At 45.4% G+C, this 15,478-nt stretch overlaps 1 protein-coding gene across 3 annotated transcripts in view; it reads left to right on the top strand.

Annotated features, from left to right (window-relative positions):
- Nucleotides 1–15,478, top strand: part of RAB11FIP4 (RAB11 family interacting protein 4) — a 125,192-nt gene that overhangs the window by 28,249 nt on the left and 81,465 nt on the right. For all 3 annotated transcript variants that reach the window (XM_032128962.1, XM_032128960.1, XM_032128959.1), the window contains exon 2: nucleotides 11,796–11,883. In XM_032128962.1, coding sequence (XP_031984853.1) covers nucleotides 11,796–11,883 — 88 coding nt within the window. The remainder of the gene's footprint in view (nucleotides 1–11,795; nucleotides 11,884–15,478) is intronic.

Below are 15,478 nucleotides of genomic sequence, written 5' to 3'. Positions count from 1 at the left end.
AGACTTGGTAATTATCCCACCATAATGACAGGCACTTACTGCTCGTTTCCTTCTCTGGTCTTCGGGGAAGGACGTTATCTCCCAGCCTCACTTTTCTAAAGGTTAAGGTCTTTCCCTTCAGCTAAGTGGAATATTGTTCCTTTAATCATACCTTTCTGCCTGATGTTTGTCTTCTTAACTAATGTGTGTCTCCCTGAGCTGGATTCATCCCATACTCATCCCTCCCAGGATTTGTGTCAAAGCATTAATTTGCCGTGAAATTTCCTTCATTCAGTTTAATTTCAGGACTGCTGCTCAGGATTTTTCATTTGAGATCAGATCTCAAGACCTACATTTCACGCTTGATATCTGTGAGCATGCCAAAAGCCAACCACATTCCCTTTTAACAGCTGGGTTCAAAATTGATTTCAGGAGACCAGGCTGAGAGAGCTGAGGATGCCCAAATTATGCTGCCCTGGGCAGGCCTCTCGCTGGCTGTCAGACCAAAATCTTTCCGAAAGTAGATGTTGTGTGTGAATCACAGTGCTGTGTGCTGGTGGCATATTGGTGCGTTAGCCCTGTGCATTAAGGAGAGAATATAACAATAAAGCACATAGTCAAGAGAAGTGGCTGTCTGAAGTGTAACACTTGCTTTGTAACTTTCAGGCTAGAAATCCAGCCTGTGAGGATTTGCTGACAAAACTGGGTGATAACAATATCTTGTGAGTGCTGTTGCACTTAGCTGTTTTTGACCTGTGAATCAGAGATGAACGAGTGAAGTGCCATCGTACAGCTGGCACAAAAGTGGCTTGTTCTGATTTTGTGTCAGCCATGCAGTCTGGAGCCATTGCCTGGATTTCAGCACTGGCGTTAGGCTCTGGTTTGGTGAATTTTCTGAAGCTTCTGTTTGGCTCTGAGCACTGTGTTTTCACTGGTGTATCCCTGGAGACCCCCGATGTCTGAGCTGCTCACTGTGACCTACCTACCTGACTTGCTCTGCTCTCCCTACCCTCTCGATCTCCTTCCTGCTGGCCTTTGGTATTTTGTTTGTTCTTTGCAAACCATAACACCTCAATTAAAATGCAGTTGTGTCAGCAAGGAAGGCACCAAGAAAGTGTTTTCTGGCACTGTGGGCCCCACCTCTCTCCCCAGTTTTACTACAAAAAATGATAATTATTCTGAGAGTAGTTCCTGTTTGGCTGATGTCTCGCAACTAAAAGCCATGAAAAACATTACTCTGTGTAAGTTCCCGTTACGTACTGATGAGAACAATCACACACACCACAAGCTGCACAGAGGAAGAATATTTTCACTAAAAATCAATCCATGCTGCAGCACTTGTAGATAAGCCTGATGTGATGCAAACATTTTCCTGCTCCTCATTTAAAGGAAAACATGCTGCACCCACATGACCAATTGCCTCATGTGTCTCTTGTGATCTGACTATTTTCTGCTGTATTTGACTTATGCTAATGGGGACGATAATGGGCTGTGCCTTGCTTCAACTTGTCACAGCTTTTGCTAACAGCCTTGTTTTCCCAGGCAACCTTGGCTTCAGTTCTGGTAGCTGTGGAGGAGAAGGTGTTAATGCAGCCCTGCTTATTTTAGCAAGTGAGTCAATCCGTGGTAATTTTAGGAAAACAGTTCAACACATTAACCCTTTGTTTCCAGAGCAACACAAAAAAATCACTGTAGAGTGAACAGATGGCTCAGCATATTTTTAGCCTTGCTCTCTGTTCCCATGGTATTCCAGACTGTGTGGGATTCCCCATAGACTGTTGTAAGACTGGTGGGCCCAGCCAAATGTCTTGTTTTGCAACACAGCATCAGAGGGAAGGAGGGAAATGGAATCCTGTTTAAATCAGCTCTAAGTAACTAAATGAAAGGTTCTCAGTTCTCACATATCACAGATGGCAGGGGAGACTGTATAGAGAGGTTGGTCATATGATTCTGGTGCTTGCTCATTGTCAGCTGCTACGTTGCATTAGGAGGGACAAAATAAATGTGAATTACTCTTCTAGGGGTGTTATGTGTATACACAATTGATACATCCAAAGGCATAGATTGGCAGAGGAAAAACTCAACCAGGATTTTGGTGGTTTCTGGCTTGAAGACAGAATGGGGGAAGATAGTTTCTGTAGCTGTGAACTGTCTCTTTGGGATGTGTACTCTGAGGAAGTTCTGAAAACTTCTTAATTCCAGGCAATGATCCTTTCTCAAGTGAGGTCAGATTCAGAGCTATTCACATGCGCTCTGTTTCGAAGTTTATTGGTGGTACTTTGTGGTTGTAAAACGTTTTGTTGTGTAAGTAGAGAGGTTAACCTGTAAGGTATATGATGTGAGGGAAGGGGTTCCTTAAGTGCAATGACTTTTGGATCTCAGCTATGGTTAGACATTCTAACTGTAAGGATGATAACTAGAAAATTGGAGTATGTAACATGGCAAGAACTGTATTTGTTGTTAACCCATATTAGGTTTGTGTCATCATGTATTAAAGACTGCAAGTGATTTCTCAATATGGAACAGAAATCATAGCATCAATTTTCCTAATACTGCCCGTATTTCTGTCATACACAAACATTCATTGAGGCTCATTAAGTATTATATTCTCTTAATAGCTCGTGTGCATATTAGAATGTTTTGAACAAATCCATCCCTAATGTGTTTTCTCAGCAGTACCGTGGCTCAGTCTTTTACCATCAGAAGATAATAAAATGCTGTTAACATAACAAAATGCTGAAAACAAGGTGATGACAAGGGTGTGCCCAGTGGGGCAGATGTCATTGCAACAGAGCACAGTTTAGAAATACCTGTATATTGTGTCAGATCATCAGCGTGCCTGTTGTTCCATGTCCAGTCGAGCAGATGTATTCGGAGATAATGGACACCAGCCTGTAGCATTGAGAAATTGAAAGTCAGACTATAGTGGGCAAGTGAGACAGGGTAAAAAGCCCAACAAGCTACAGCATGGACCAGCTCCATGCAGGTTTCACTGCTGCCCACAGTATCACTGCCTTTATGGTGCACTGTGAGTGTCGTGTCAGTATTGCCATCACCATTTTAAAGAAGGGGAAGTCAAGGCAGATGAAGTAATTTGCTGGTAACATCATGCTCCTGGAAGACTTGCTGCTCTGTCCCCTGTGCCACAGCCCCATGGCCACTGCATACCATGTCTTTCCCCAGCAGCATGGATCTTCCAGTCTAGATAAACCCTCCTGCTCTGGGGGCTGTGATGTGGATCCTATAGCTCCTGCCCTCCTCTGTCCAGAAGTTGAGACGAGGAAGTTCCTGCCCTCCTCTGCTCCTTGTCCCTCTGTCCTGTGCTTCTCAGCCCAGCTCTGCAGATTGGAGCTCTGTGTCCCTGCCTTTGGGAAGGGCAGCAGCTGCCCTGCCGTGTGTGCTGCAGATCCACAGTGCTCCGCCATTCCCGCTTCAGCAGTTCCACTGCACTCACCACCTGTCGCCCACCTGAGCCCAGGTGATGCTTGCACAGAGCATCAATAACACATCAACATAAGAAGCTTCCTTTTTCCTCTGAATGCACTCAGCCACCTGCAGTGCGTCTGGAGCCACCTCTTTCTTTCTGTGCCTTTATGATTCACTGATAGATTTCACACACTCCACATGGTGGATGTTTTCTCCATCTGGATAACTGGTGTGTTGGGGTCTCCTCCCCCCTGCCATGTAGCCCTGGGAGCAGGGCCCTGGGGGCGAGACACGGGGTTTCCCTGCCCCTGGTCAGCCTCATTCCCCATTGGTTGGTTTGTGTTCCCCAGTGTGGGCAAGGACCCTCGGGTCCTGTGACTGCGGGGTTCCTGAGCAGAGCCCCGGCCATGCGGCTGGAGAAATAAACATCTCTGAAACATCTACCACGAATCTGTCCATATATATTTCCTTTCCACGGGACTCCTGGTTTGATATATGCGTGTTACAGTAATCCCCGCGGTAGCAACTGGTGGAGGAATGCGGGCAAGACACCGATCCCCGAGGACAGAAAATTCGTGAGTAAAAAACCACTCTAGACCTCTCTCTTCTCATCTTGGTTTGGATATTCTCTCTGGACTATGGAAGAATCGTGGGAAATGGGGCTCTCTGAGCCACAGAAAAAAATGTATCTAGAAGTAAAAGGAATCCTTGAACAACAAAACAAAAAAGTATTGCAACCAGGAGATCTAGAACATTTTTTTAACTGGCTTTTCAAAAGGTTCTCCTACATTTCTCGAGACTTACTTTTTGATATCGAACCTCCTGGATCTTGTGAGGGGTGTTTCTGGGATGAGATCCGGGATAAGGTAAGTGATCAAAGAGAAGCTTTCCGTGCATACCTTATAATCAGTGAAGCTCTTGAGGAGCATTTGTATGGTCTCATTACCCCTAAAGCAGAAGATCGTACTTATCCCATGGCCGAGACCGCGCGGCCGCCATCCCGGGAGCACACGACTGCAGCCATGCCGGCGGAGGTGTCTGCACTGGATGCGCCCGGCCCCCTCGGGAGCACGCGCCTTATCGCGGACCCCATCCCTGTCTCGGGGTCCCCGGCCACGCGACCGCGAGTGAGGGAGCGATGCCGCAGGTGCCGCGGGTGCCGTGGGCCACGAGCAGCCAGGAACCGGGCATCGGCGTGGCAGGCTGCTCTGAGCACACGGCTCGGAGAGCCCTGTGGAGGGAGAAGCGGCGGTTTCCACAGTGACACGAGAAGCCGCGCAGCGCCGAGCCGGAACGGGGCCACACTCAAAGCAGCGTGGAGTTTGTGGAGCGGAACCACTCACAGGGCACGGGGCCGGTGGCGATGGCAGCGCGGGGCCACGCAGAGCCCAGACACGTGCCGGAGCAGCGCCGCTCGGAGAGCGCGGAGCAGCCGCAACGCGGGGACCTGGCGAGACGTCGGAGTCGGCGAGGCGGCGGCCACGCGGGACCAGCAGCCACAACGAACACGCAAGCACGTGATAGGAGAAGTTATAGCAATGAAAATTACAGGAACTGTGAAATGGTGCAATGTCAAAAACAACTATGGATTTATAACACGAGATGATACAGGGGAAGATTTATTCATCCATAGAACTGCCATTAAAAGGAATAACCCTAAAAATTACCTGCAAAGTGTAGGAGATGGCGAAGTTGTACAATTTGATATAGTGCAAGGAAAGAAGGGTTTACAAGCAGCAAATGTTACTGGGCCTGGAGGTATTCCCGTCAAAGGCAGCCGTTATGCACAAAATTATAAACAATATCCATCCCAGCAACTTCCCTACCCACAGCCTACTTTCCCCTTTTACCCTATACCCAATATGAACCCTTTCCTAAGTTTACCCCATCCCCAGTTTATTCCTAATCTGTTTTTCACCCCATGGCTTCCCTATACAATTCCATTTCCCTACAATTCCTCTCCGATGCCGAGGGGGGGATGAAAAGAGGGAGGGAAGAAATTAAACCCTCTCCTGCCTCCGTTTCCCCACAAAGCATGCCCGGAGAGTTCTGTCTCCCTTCTGTTGTTCCACAGAATCTGTTTGGGCATTTAAAGACTCAGGAGGGTGGCTTGTTTTGTCTTGAAACTGTTCTTGTTATGTTTATCCAGTTGTTTTCATTCTCCTTTTATTAAAATAAACCGGGTGAGCTGTTGGGGTCTCCTCCCCCCTGCCATGGAGCCCTGGGAGCAGGGCCCTGGGGGCGAGACACGGGGTTTCCCTGCCCCTGGTCAGCCTCATTCCCCATTGGTTGGTTTGTGTTTCCCTGTGTGGGCAAGGACCCTCGGGTCCTGTGACTGCGGGGTTCCTGAGCAGAGCCCCGGCCACGCGGCTGGAGAAATAAACATCTCTGAAACATCTACCAAGAATCTGTCCATACATACTTCTTTTCCACGGGACTCCTGGTTTGATATATGCGTGTTACAGTAATCCCCGTGGTAGCACTGGTGGATATTTTTCTCCCCTTGGACCAAAGCCCCATGGACTCAGGTCATATTTGGAAGAAGATGCAATACCATGTGTTGATGCTAAACCCAGGGAAGACAAGTGAATGGACTCCCTTGAATTCGATTAGACTTTTTGCGTTGCAGCCATTAGTAAATGATGGATTTGACAGATTTTGGTCAAAGTTGAGGCCAAGACTACTCAACTTTGCTTATGTCATTTAGGACACAATCCCACGGTCTGCCTTCCAACTTGCTAAATTGGGTGTGCACGGTTAAAGCAGAAACTGAAACAATCCTTTCTGTTCACAGAGAGCTCACAGAAACCAACTTTCAGGCTTGAAGCATGCAGATAAAGGAGAAATGAGTGATGCTTGAAATCAAAATTCAAAGCAAATTCAAAGCCATTGTTTCCAGCAGTGATGTATGTCGCTGTATGCTTTGGGATCAGACAGCAGCTGATGGAAATTCATGATGTTGTTTGCAGTGGTATGAATTATTTATGATGCACCGTCTGCTGGGACTGAATGGGTTGGACTTGTGGCTCCAAAATGCTGGCCTTCCACTCCTTACATGTGTGACTGGGAACTGTGGTCCTGTGTGTGCTGTAGGGTCAGGTTCAGGGAGAGCATCACGTTTTCCCATGTGACATCCTGAGATGGTGACAGCTCAGATTTTAACCCACTCCTTCTAGGCTAGGTAAATCTTCCGGGTATGTCACACCTTCTCAAAAGGCCTCAGATGAGGTACTCCAGTGGCTTTTTATAGTTCCAGACCCTTCCTGTTTTATAGCTATGGTGGGTTAACAATCATGCTGACAAAACAATTGTGCCTTGCTTTTCAATGGAGTCTGCTCAGTTTTACTTTGCAGATAATGGTTCTTTATGTCTTTCTTCTGCTACAGTCTTTTAGAACCTGCAGTTCCCTGTTTGCAGAAGTCTTTATACCTAGTAACAAATAATCACTTGATCTTCCTTTTGCCACATTAAACAGAAAAAACCTCTCCTTTTTTGGTTGCAAAAGATGTTTTAATTGTATGTCAGTTCTCTGCAACCTGTCTGTGTTTTCAGCATCTTGTATGACAGTGGGTACCACAACTGCGTGAGTGTTAGTTTCTCCAATGCAATGTAAAATAATTTCCCTCATCTTGTGTTGCTTCCCTGAAATGCCTCAATATCACAGAGAAATCTCATTTCTTTCTCCTCCATATATAAATCCAAGCTCATCAAAAGACAGCCCTTCTGACTGAAGAGCTCCAACATCCAGGGCCGCATCAATGCTAAGAACACCTGAACCCAGGGGCTGGTGAAAAGGACAGGGGTGGGTCTCACACACGTGGTGGTCTCATTGCCCAGCCTTGCAGCTGGAGCAGCATTTCATACTGTCAAGGTGTAAACTTACACCCCTTCCAGATGTGGAAAAGGCCAGTCTGTTAAAACCAGGGCAAGTGCGGTTCTGCTGCTCCTTGTATAAATCATGTGGGAAGCTCTCTAATTCCACCCTGCGGCATTTACATGTTTAATCTCCTTTTGCTGTTTTTTTTGAGGTTTCTCACAAATGCTTCTGCCTCGGGAGATCCTGCCCAAATGTTGCTGCTGCAGCACAGCCTGACCTTTTCCTTCAAGTGCTTGTGTTGCCCTGTCACAGCTCCCAGGTGTTCCCTGCTCACACTTCAGGGCAAGACGTGCTCACAGACTCCTGCAGTATGAAGGGAAACTGCTGAGACAAATTGTTTATTTCAAATCGCATCTTCTGGCTGTGATTTGGATCCTGCTGTAAGATTGCAGTGGATGGAGCTGGTGTGGGGTCCCCCTGAACTCAACTACTTCTAAATCTTACAAATGTTTTTTGTGTTAACAAAATCTCTTCTTTTTTGAAGACAATTAAGTGAGGTCAATAGAGGTCTGAGTTTCTTCTTGCCTGCAAATGGAAGCAGGATTCAGTTCCAGTCAGAAAATCTTTGCTGGAAAAAAATACTGATGCTGTTTTGGCAGCTTCAGTACAAGAGCTGGCCAGAGGTCTGGAGAGGGTTCCTTGGCTATTCAGTACAGGTGACCCTGTATTGAACTCACTTGCAAGAAAAGATCCGTTTCAGTAAATCTCTTCTGAGGTCTGTCAGTGATTTGTCCTCTTTTCTCTCCTTCCTCCACTCCTTCTGCTACAAACATCCTTTCCATTCTGCTCTTTCAAGTGTTCCCAGCCTCCTCTTATGTGTCAGAGAGCAGCACGGGGCAAACACCCCTCTGCAGGGCAGTCAGGATGGCTGGGAAACCCAAGGGACAGGAGGCAAATACTTTGGCTGAAGTGAGCAGTTATTACAATGGAGAAACATGTTTGCATTGAAAGGGTAATCAGCCATTCATTCAGGCAAGTTAAACAGTAGGGACAGAGGTTTGGTTTTCTCCAGTTGTTTCCCAAAGAAACATGATTTGTTTCTTCTCTCTGAGATTTACGTCTTCTCTCTGACTATTGGATGCCTACTGAAGGGTTCATTAGAGACATCCTTGCAACTGCCAAAAGAACCAGCTGGATTATTGAGCCTGCAGCTCATTTTTTCTGCCCTTGTTCTCTTCCTACAATGAAGAACTTGTTTGTAATCCTTGATGTGCTGCCTATCACACATGATGGGGGACTGCTCTATGCAGAGAAGAGTCCCCAGCCCAACACACTGTCCCTACTCATTGCGATGGCTTCTGATGTTAAACTCTGGAGCACACAGTGCTCCCTGTGCTGCCTGTAGGTATCACAACAATCACACACTCATTTCACACTGAATTTTGGTAGCAGTTGGTTTTGCAGTCCTGTGTCCCTTGCCAGGGGATCAGCAGAGCCCAGCACAGCCCAGGAATGTGGGGCCCAGGAGTCTGAGCATGCCCAGGACCGGCTCATCCTGTGTGTCCCACGGGTGCAGAACTGGGCTGTGCCACCCGTTCCATTACCAAGGATGGAGCTGCTATTCCCTCATTCCCTGGCAGAGGCTGTAGACTCCCCCAATCCCAGGCGATTGTTGGCTGCAAAAAAGGCTTCAATGTCACCCAGCCTGCCAGGTAGGCTGACAAATCCATACGTTTCCCAAGGCAATGAATAAATAAAACAACTTTTGATTCATTGTGGGGAGCCAGCCCTTTCTGAGAAGGAGGAGGACAGGGCATTATTTCTTTACAAAGTGAAGCAGAGGGGTGATTTACACAATGGGGACACCAGAGAAGATTTAGGGGTAGCTGTGGTTTATTTCACCACAGATTGAAATTTAACTTAATTTTAAGTAATGCCTTCAGTCTGGAATTAACTAGGAAGAGCTTCTTGCCTTATTTCAGAAAGCTACTGGTAAAAATGCATGATCAAGTGCACTGCAGGCTCTTGAAAACTGTGTGCAAATATGCAGGGATTTATGTACCAAATATGTGTGTATATTAGTGCACAAACCCTATGCAAGTATCCACCCAAACATAGGCCCCATTGATCAAAATCCTTTTATCCCCTGACCTGTGCTGGGAGCTGTGTTGATTATCCCTGGCTGAAGATGTGAGCACTACTGGTGTTATTTCATTACATCAGGCTGTTCTGTAAATTCTTCATCATCTCCTGCACTGATGTCAGTTATTTGTATTGTAAAATCTAATTGAAAACCTGCAAATAAGGTTTAGGGGAAATTGAATACTGAAGCACTTTGCTCAGGTGATAATTTCATTTACTGTTAAGACATTGCTTAGACTTAAATGTGAACATATCCTCTGTTCCTCCACAGTACACACTCCCAGGCACATAAGATCTCATTTAATTTGATTTTTAAAGGGTAATTTTAGATGTCTGAGCAACTGGTAGACTAAAATCATTGGATCAACTTAGAGAAATAAACTTAATGTGCCAGATTCACTGGGAACAGCCAGTGACACTACTGTGTTATAGCACAATATTAAATAGACTAGAGGCCTCCCAGCTGGCTGCAGGAATCTGCACATTAAAACCTACAACACAATTGTTGTTCGTGAAGGTGACAGGGATAACACTGACCCGGATTTTCCATATCAAGTGTGTCTCTACTTAATTGGTTTCAGTTGGGATTTTCAGCTAGTCTGGTGTGCATTAACCACACACTATGGTTTCTAGTGAAGTAGCTTTTTTTTTGGAAACACAGATGTGTGTTCTGATGCTCTAAATTAGTGAGGTTACGGTAATTCCTTGTGATGCCTGGGTAGGAATTTGATCATGAGTCACACCATAGCTGACATCTGGGCTCTGCTGCCCAGCTGGCAGGACTGGAGCTGTGGAAGCCTTCTGCAGTATGAAAGTTTTAAGAAGATGTCTAACTTGTCATGGGCTCTGAACTCATCATATAGCTCCTTGCTTGCCTTGCCTACATAAGCTGACTTTTTTATTTTCCCTAAGAAAAGGAGAGAGGAAAGGATTCCATTTAAGGATCGGATTGTGCCTTTCTCATTCAACACAGAATTTTGCATATGAGTAAAAATTTTGTCATTTTCTCATCCAGATTTGCTTGCTCTAAATGAGCCCTTTGGCTTATCACAGCATTTATTGATACAGAAGGAATTTATAGGCACCGAGAAGTGCTTGAAGGAAGAAGTGTCATGCGCACACATTAGTGCATTATCTGCAGGGCTTTGGGAAACTGCTGGGGTTTTGCTAGCCTGTGGGAGAAAAACACACCAGAAAATTGAGAAACTGGGTCATCTGGATTCATTTGCTTCGTCTTTCCAGCTGGGCTTTTGTTGCTGCTCAGACTGACGTAGCTGAGCTCACACAGATTGTGCTGCAGCAGGATCCTGTGGCATCCTCCACGCCTGCTGTCCCTGCTCTCAGCTTGTTCATACTCTTGAGTGTCTGGAGGGCCCAGGCCAAGGGCAGGGTTGTGTGGAGCTGGCTATGAGCTTTTACGAGCAGCAAGAGGCTGCCTCTGCCTCAGTGAGGGTCCCTGCAAGGTACTACATGCAAAGGCACAGGCATGCAAGGGGATGTACACAAGCTCCAGCAGCGTGGTTGTCACAGAAAGAACAGCCAGCTGTGTGTGCACTCACCTCCCTGGACTGTTCTGCCTCTCACCTTATTCTTCTTCAGCTACTTGTTCCTCCATTCCTTTTTTTCTAGACAGCACAATAGCCTCTTCAGTCTAGGCTGTTTTTCTTCCTCTATCCCAAAACCCTCCTGAAAAATCTGCCAGGCCATTTTTGGGGCAAATGCTAATTTGGTGGGTATGTTTAAATTCAGTATAATCTCATTCTTTTGGTGAGTAGTGATCAGAAAGGCTGAACTGTGAAGGTGAGATTATAAGGAGTAAGTACATTGCTTGTTTGCACAGTGTACTGGACACAACCATTCTCTATGTCATCACATGAATACATTCATGTACTGTTAATTTTCCTGTACAAAAACGATATTCTCTGCCGTGTCAGGGAAGTTTGTTTTCATTCCAAGTGCCCAATGAGTTTTCTCTCCTATAATCTGGATTCTTCAGGGAATGAGACTGCTATGGGCTGTGCACATCTTTGTCTGTCCTTTCTCCTTCCCTGAGAACTTGTGATAAGAATCACTAAGGTTTAAAGTTCCTCTGCACTGAATGCATGGCAAGAGCTTCCAGAGAAGGAAATTCTGTTGGCACCCTGCTCTGTGATGAGAGGATAAGTCACAGATTCACCCCTTAATAAGCTCTTGAGATCCCCATAGGACAGCATTGATGTGTCCCAGCTGAAGAAATTTTGGTGAGAGCACATGCCTTACTCAGCACCAGTGTCATGTAAGACATGGTTTCTCCTTGCAGAACCATTTATTGGCTGGTTCAAGAGAAGAGTGTGGGTATTCTTCTTGTAGTCTTCTATAGAAGATACAGACTGTATCAGAGCAACAGATGATACACCAAGCTCAACACATATTTTATCATCTTTTCTTTTAGGTGGAAAAACTGGCAAAGTACTTGGACCCGAATGATTTGGGGAGAATCAATTTTAAGGACTTCTGTCACGGAGTTTTTGCTATCAAAGGTATGTGCATATTTCTTAAAAATAATCCTGTTCAGTTCCACTAATGTTTCTCTGATTGCAGAAAATGTAATGATCAAAGACATCCTTTCTTTTAACTGTGGTTATTTGTAGTGACAGTAGAGCAGCTCTGGGAACAGAGCTAGGATATTTTTCCTTTTTGTGCATCTCATATATTAATGGTGAGCAATGCTAGAGTTCCTGTATCCACAGGTGCCTGGGCATTGGTTTGCTGCTAATTTTTGTCAGAATAAATGTGTTGTGGCTTAAAGACAAATACACCAGAAGAAAGAGTAGCTTTGTGGTTAACAGGCAGGGCTCAGGTTCGATACTTCCAGATTCTGATCTTGTTCTGCTGCTGATTTACCTTAGGGAGTTAGGGAGCCCATGGGCTTTTGGTTCTCCACTAGGAAATTTAAGACTATTATATTCCTCTTGAGGTATCTGCAAGGTATAATTAAAATTTTATATATATATATATATATATATATATATATATATATAATATATTTCAGAGTACTTGGGGTCATGTATTGGAAGGAAATGAGTTAATTACAGTTGGCCATGCAAACCCTGAAGATGGAGACCAAGTGGATTCAGCCACATCCTTTCCAAAGAAACAGTCCTTGACAGAAGACACAGACATTGTTATGCTTTAGAGCTTAGCCTAAAGGCAACAAAAAAACAGTGAGGAGGGACTTCAGCTGATTTGCTGCTGATTGCTTTTCTAACTTCCCATAGTGAAATAATCCATCCTATCCTTTTCTGGACACGTGGTGTGTTCTTTGTAAAGTGTTGGAGTGATGTTAACGCAGCACTTGTGCTCGAGGCATGAGCTCTGGCAAGCCGCTGGTCAGAGAGAGTCCAGCTGTGTTACTTCTGTGCATCGCTGAAGCGACTTCAGCATCAGGAAGGGAGCTGCTGGCTGGGCTGGCTAGCTGGCTTCTTTGCGGAGGGAACACAGCAGGAGCCGATGGGATCGGCTCACATTAGCTCGGAGACAAAGGAAGAGAGAGGCTCTTCTGGTCTGACTCCTAACAGGTTTATTGTTAGAAGTCTCGCAACCCGAACAAGCTTGGAAGGGATGGAATGTGATAGGATGCTCCCCTGAGGCTTGATCTCAGTTTTATGGAAAGTTTGCAAACCGCGGGGAAAGGGGAAAACAACCAATGAGTTACAAGCCAGGGGACGATACAATTTAACATGAACCACTGGGGGAAACCGAGAGGCGGGAGTTATAACAGAGAACCAGCGAACAACCGAGTAACCGGGAATTTTCCTGAACCGGGGGAGGTGGCTTGTACCCGGGCACCACCCAGGGGGTGCAGCTTAGGCTTCTGAGCCGCCCATCGACCCACCCTCTGAGTCTGCCTCTTGGGGAACTCGATCCAGGGGATGGGCTGGGACTGATTGGCATCATGCTGCCCCAGCCCCGCAGTGGGCTGGGTCACCGCCACGTGATGTCACAGCGCAGAGGCTTCACTTCAGGGACAGGTGAGTGTCACAGTGATCATGGTGTGGTTCCAGGAGAAGCCTCTGGAGAGTCTACTATGATGAGATTATTATGAAGTCATAACGATGCAAAAACGTAGAACCACAGCACTTTTAATTAAAGTTTATGGCAGCCAAAGATAGTGTATAATTAGGTAAAATTACAGTGAAAAGCTGTTGTTACCAATGTTCTTGGAGACACTGGCCAAGGTGACACTGATGTGTTTGAAGAGAAGGCAAGAGAGAGCCTAGAAGGAAAGTTACTACATTCGTGCACAGACCTTAAAGTCTCTGCTGGAGGTTTTCCTTGAGCAGAAAATGCTGTAGCAAGCTGAGTTCTAGTTTAAGTAAGACACAAGCTCTGTAAATCATCTGATGTCTTCTGTAATTCACAGTCTAAAGATGTGCACAAATGGACAAAATATGATGAGGAAGGGATAGAAATGACCCAGAACATCTCTTCTGTGGTAACTGTGCCCTTGTCCAAGCACCCTCAGGGATGCAGTGGGCAGCTGCATCTCCTCCCTCCTACTGTGGGGACATCGTGAGAATCTTGACTTATCAGAGTCATGAGGCCCTGGGGGTTTTCATCCTTGCTCACCTCGTGGGAACTGATTCTTGTGTTCATATCCTAAGGTTTAATCCTGCAAAGATGTGACCAGATCAAACTGTCTGGAGTACCTTGCACTCAGTTCATGAATAGCTTAAAGCCGAGGTGTGGAGCTGTGGGGTCCAAATCGTTTGTGTGATGGTTGTTAGGATATATCTGGTTGTTAGGATGTATCTGTGAACAGATGCAGAGAAATCACCCAATTCTGCATCATCACCTAGAGCTCCCTTAGCACATCATTAGCATTTCAACACTTACACCGAGTCAGTGCTAAGTGTTTATCATCGAAGCAGCAGCAGCTGTATCTATTTCTGATAAGACACTGTGCTGCATGTTTTCACAGCATCTCTTTAGAAAAGCTGCTTCTATTGCTCATCTCACAGCATGGAAATTTTATTCATCTTTGGCTACCTGCCATATTTTCCTTAAAAATTAAATTGGTTATGTTAAAGTTCAGAAAGGGCATGTCTGCCTTTCAGAATGGAAAGCCTCCACCATGTTGTTTTAGTACAGCCACATCCCAAGGGGAGTAGCAGGCTTATTATCAAACAAAAGCAATTTGTCTTGGCAGCAACAGATTATAAATATGTTTCTTTGACATCTCAGCCTATTACAATTGCTTGGGGCAGTCAGATTAATGGAACAAAATGAGATGCTACTGTAAATCCAGTGGGGTTTTCAGTAATAGAGTATGAAGTTGTGTTATTTTTAGCAGTGGAAGCCAAATGTTTAAATTCATACTTTACAGTCCTAATGCCTTACTGTATTTCTTATTTATGAGACTCAAATTAATTTGTCTTATAGATGCTTGCCCTTATAGTATGGTGAAGAAATTGTTTGCTGCACAGAGGTGATATAGTGTCAAGGTTTTTTGGTGGTTCAGTACCTTGAATTTATTTAAATCATGAGGTTTGAAGCATCAAAGAACAAGAAATTCAAATCAGAGTTGACATCTGATGATGTTGGTTTGAGCATCTCATATCCAGGGTTGGATCTCAGTGAAAAGCTAAATGTTGGAACTTGAAAAAATCCCAAACATTGGAGTGTTTAGTGCTCCATAAATGGTTGGTAGAGAAACTCCTACCCCTGGATCTAAAATCTGCAGCTTGGCCTCTCTCCTCCATAAACCAGGGCATTGTCTATTCTTGCATGGTACGAATGAGAAGTGTTGTGTTACTCTACAAATGGACATCAAGCCTCGTCTCCTCCTCAGTGCTTCAGAGCTGGATAAACCTCATGACATATGGGTCATGTACCTCTGCAGCAGCTGCTGGGACTGTCAGGTGGAAAGCATTTCATTTTCTTCAGCTGCTGAGTAGCAGGAGCTGTGGGTAAGGATGCGCTGAGCAACAGTAGGACCTTGGGAAGTAGTGGAGAGGATGTGTTCAAGTGGAGGTAAATATGCTAGAGGGCAGAAGTGTGTTAGAGGAGTCCATTTCGACTGTGTCTCTGGGGTGGAATACTGGACAGGTATGGTGCTTGCTATTTATGGAAAGC

Source organism: Corvus moneduloides, chromosome 19 (genome assembly GCF_009650955.1).
Source record: "Corvus moneduloides isolate bCorMon1 chromosome 19, bCorMon1.pri, whole genome shotgun sequence".
NCBI classification, from domain to species: Eukaryota; Metazoa; Chordata; class Aves; order Passeriformes; family Corvidae; genus Corvus; species Corvus moneduloides.
The sequence above is the reverse complement of the archived record's forward strand: the minus strand, read 5'-3'. Positions and strand labels throughout refer to the sequence as shown.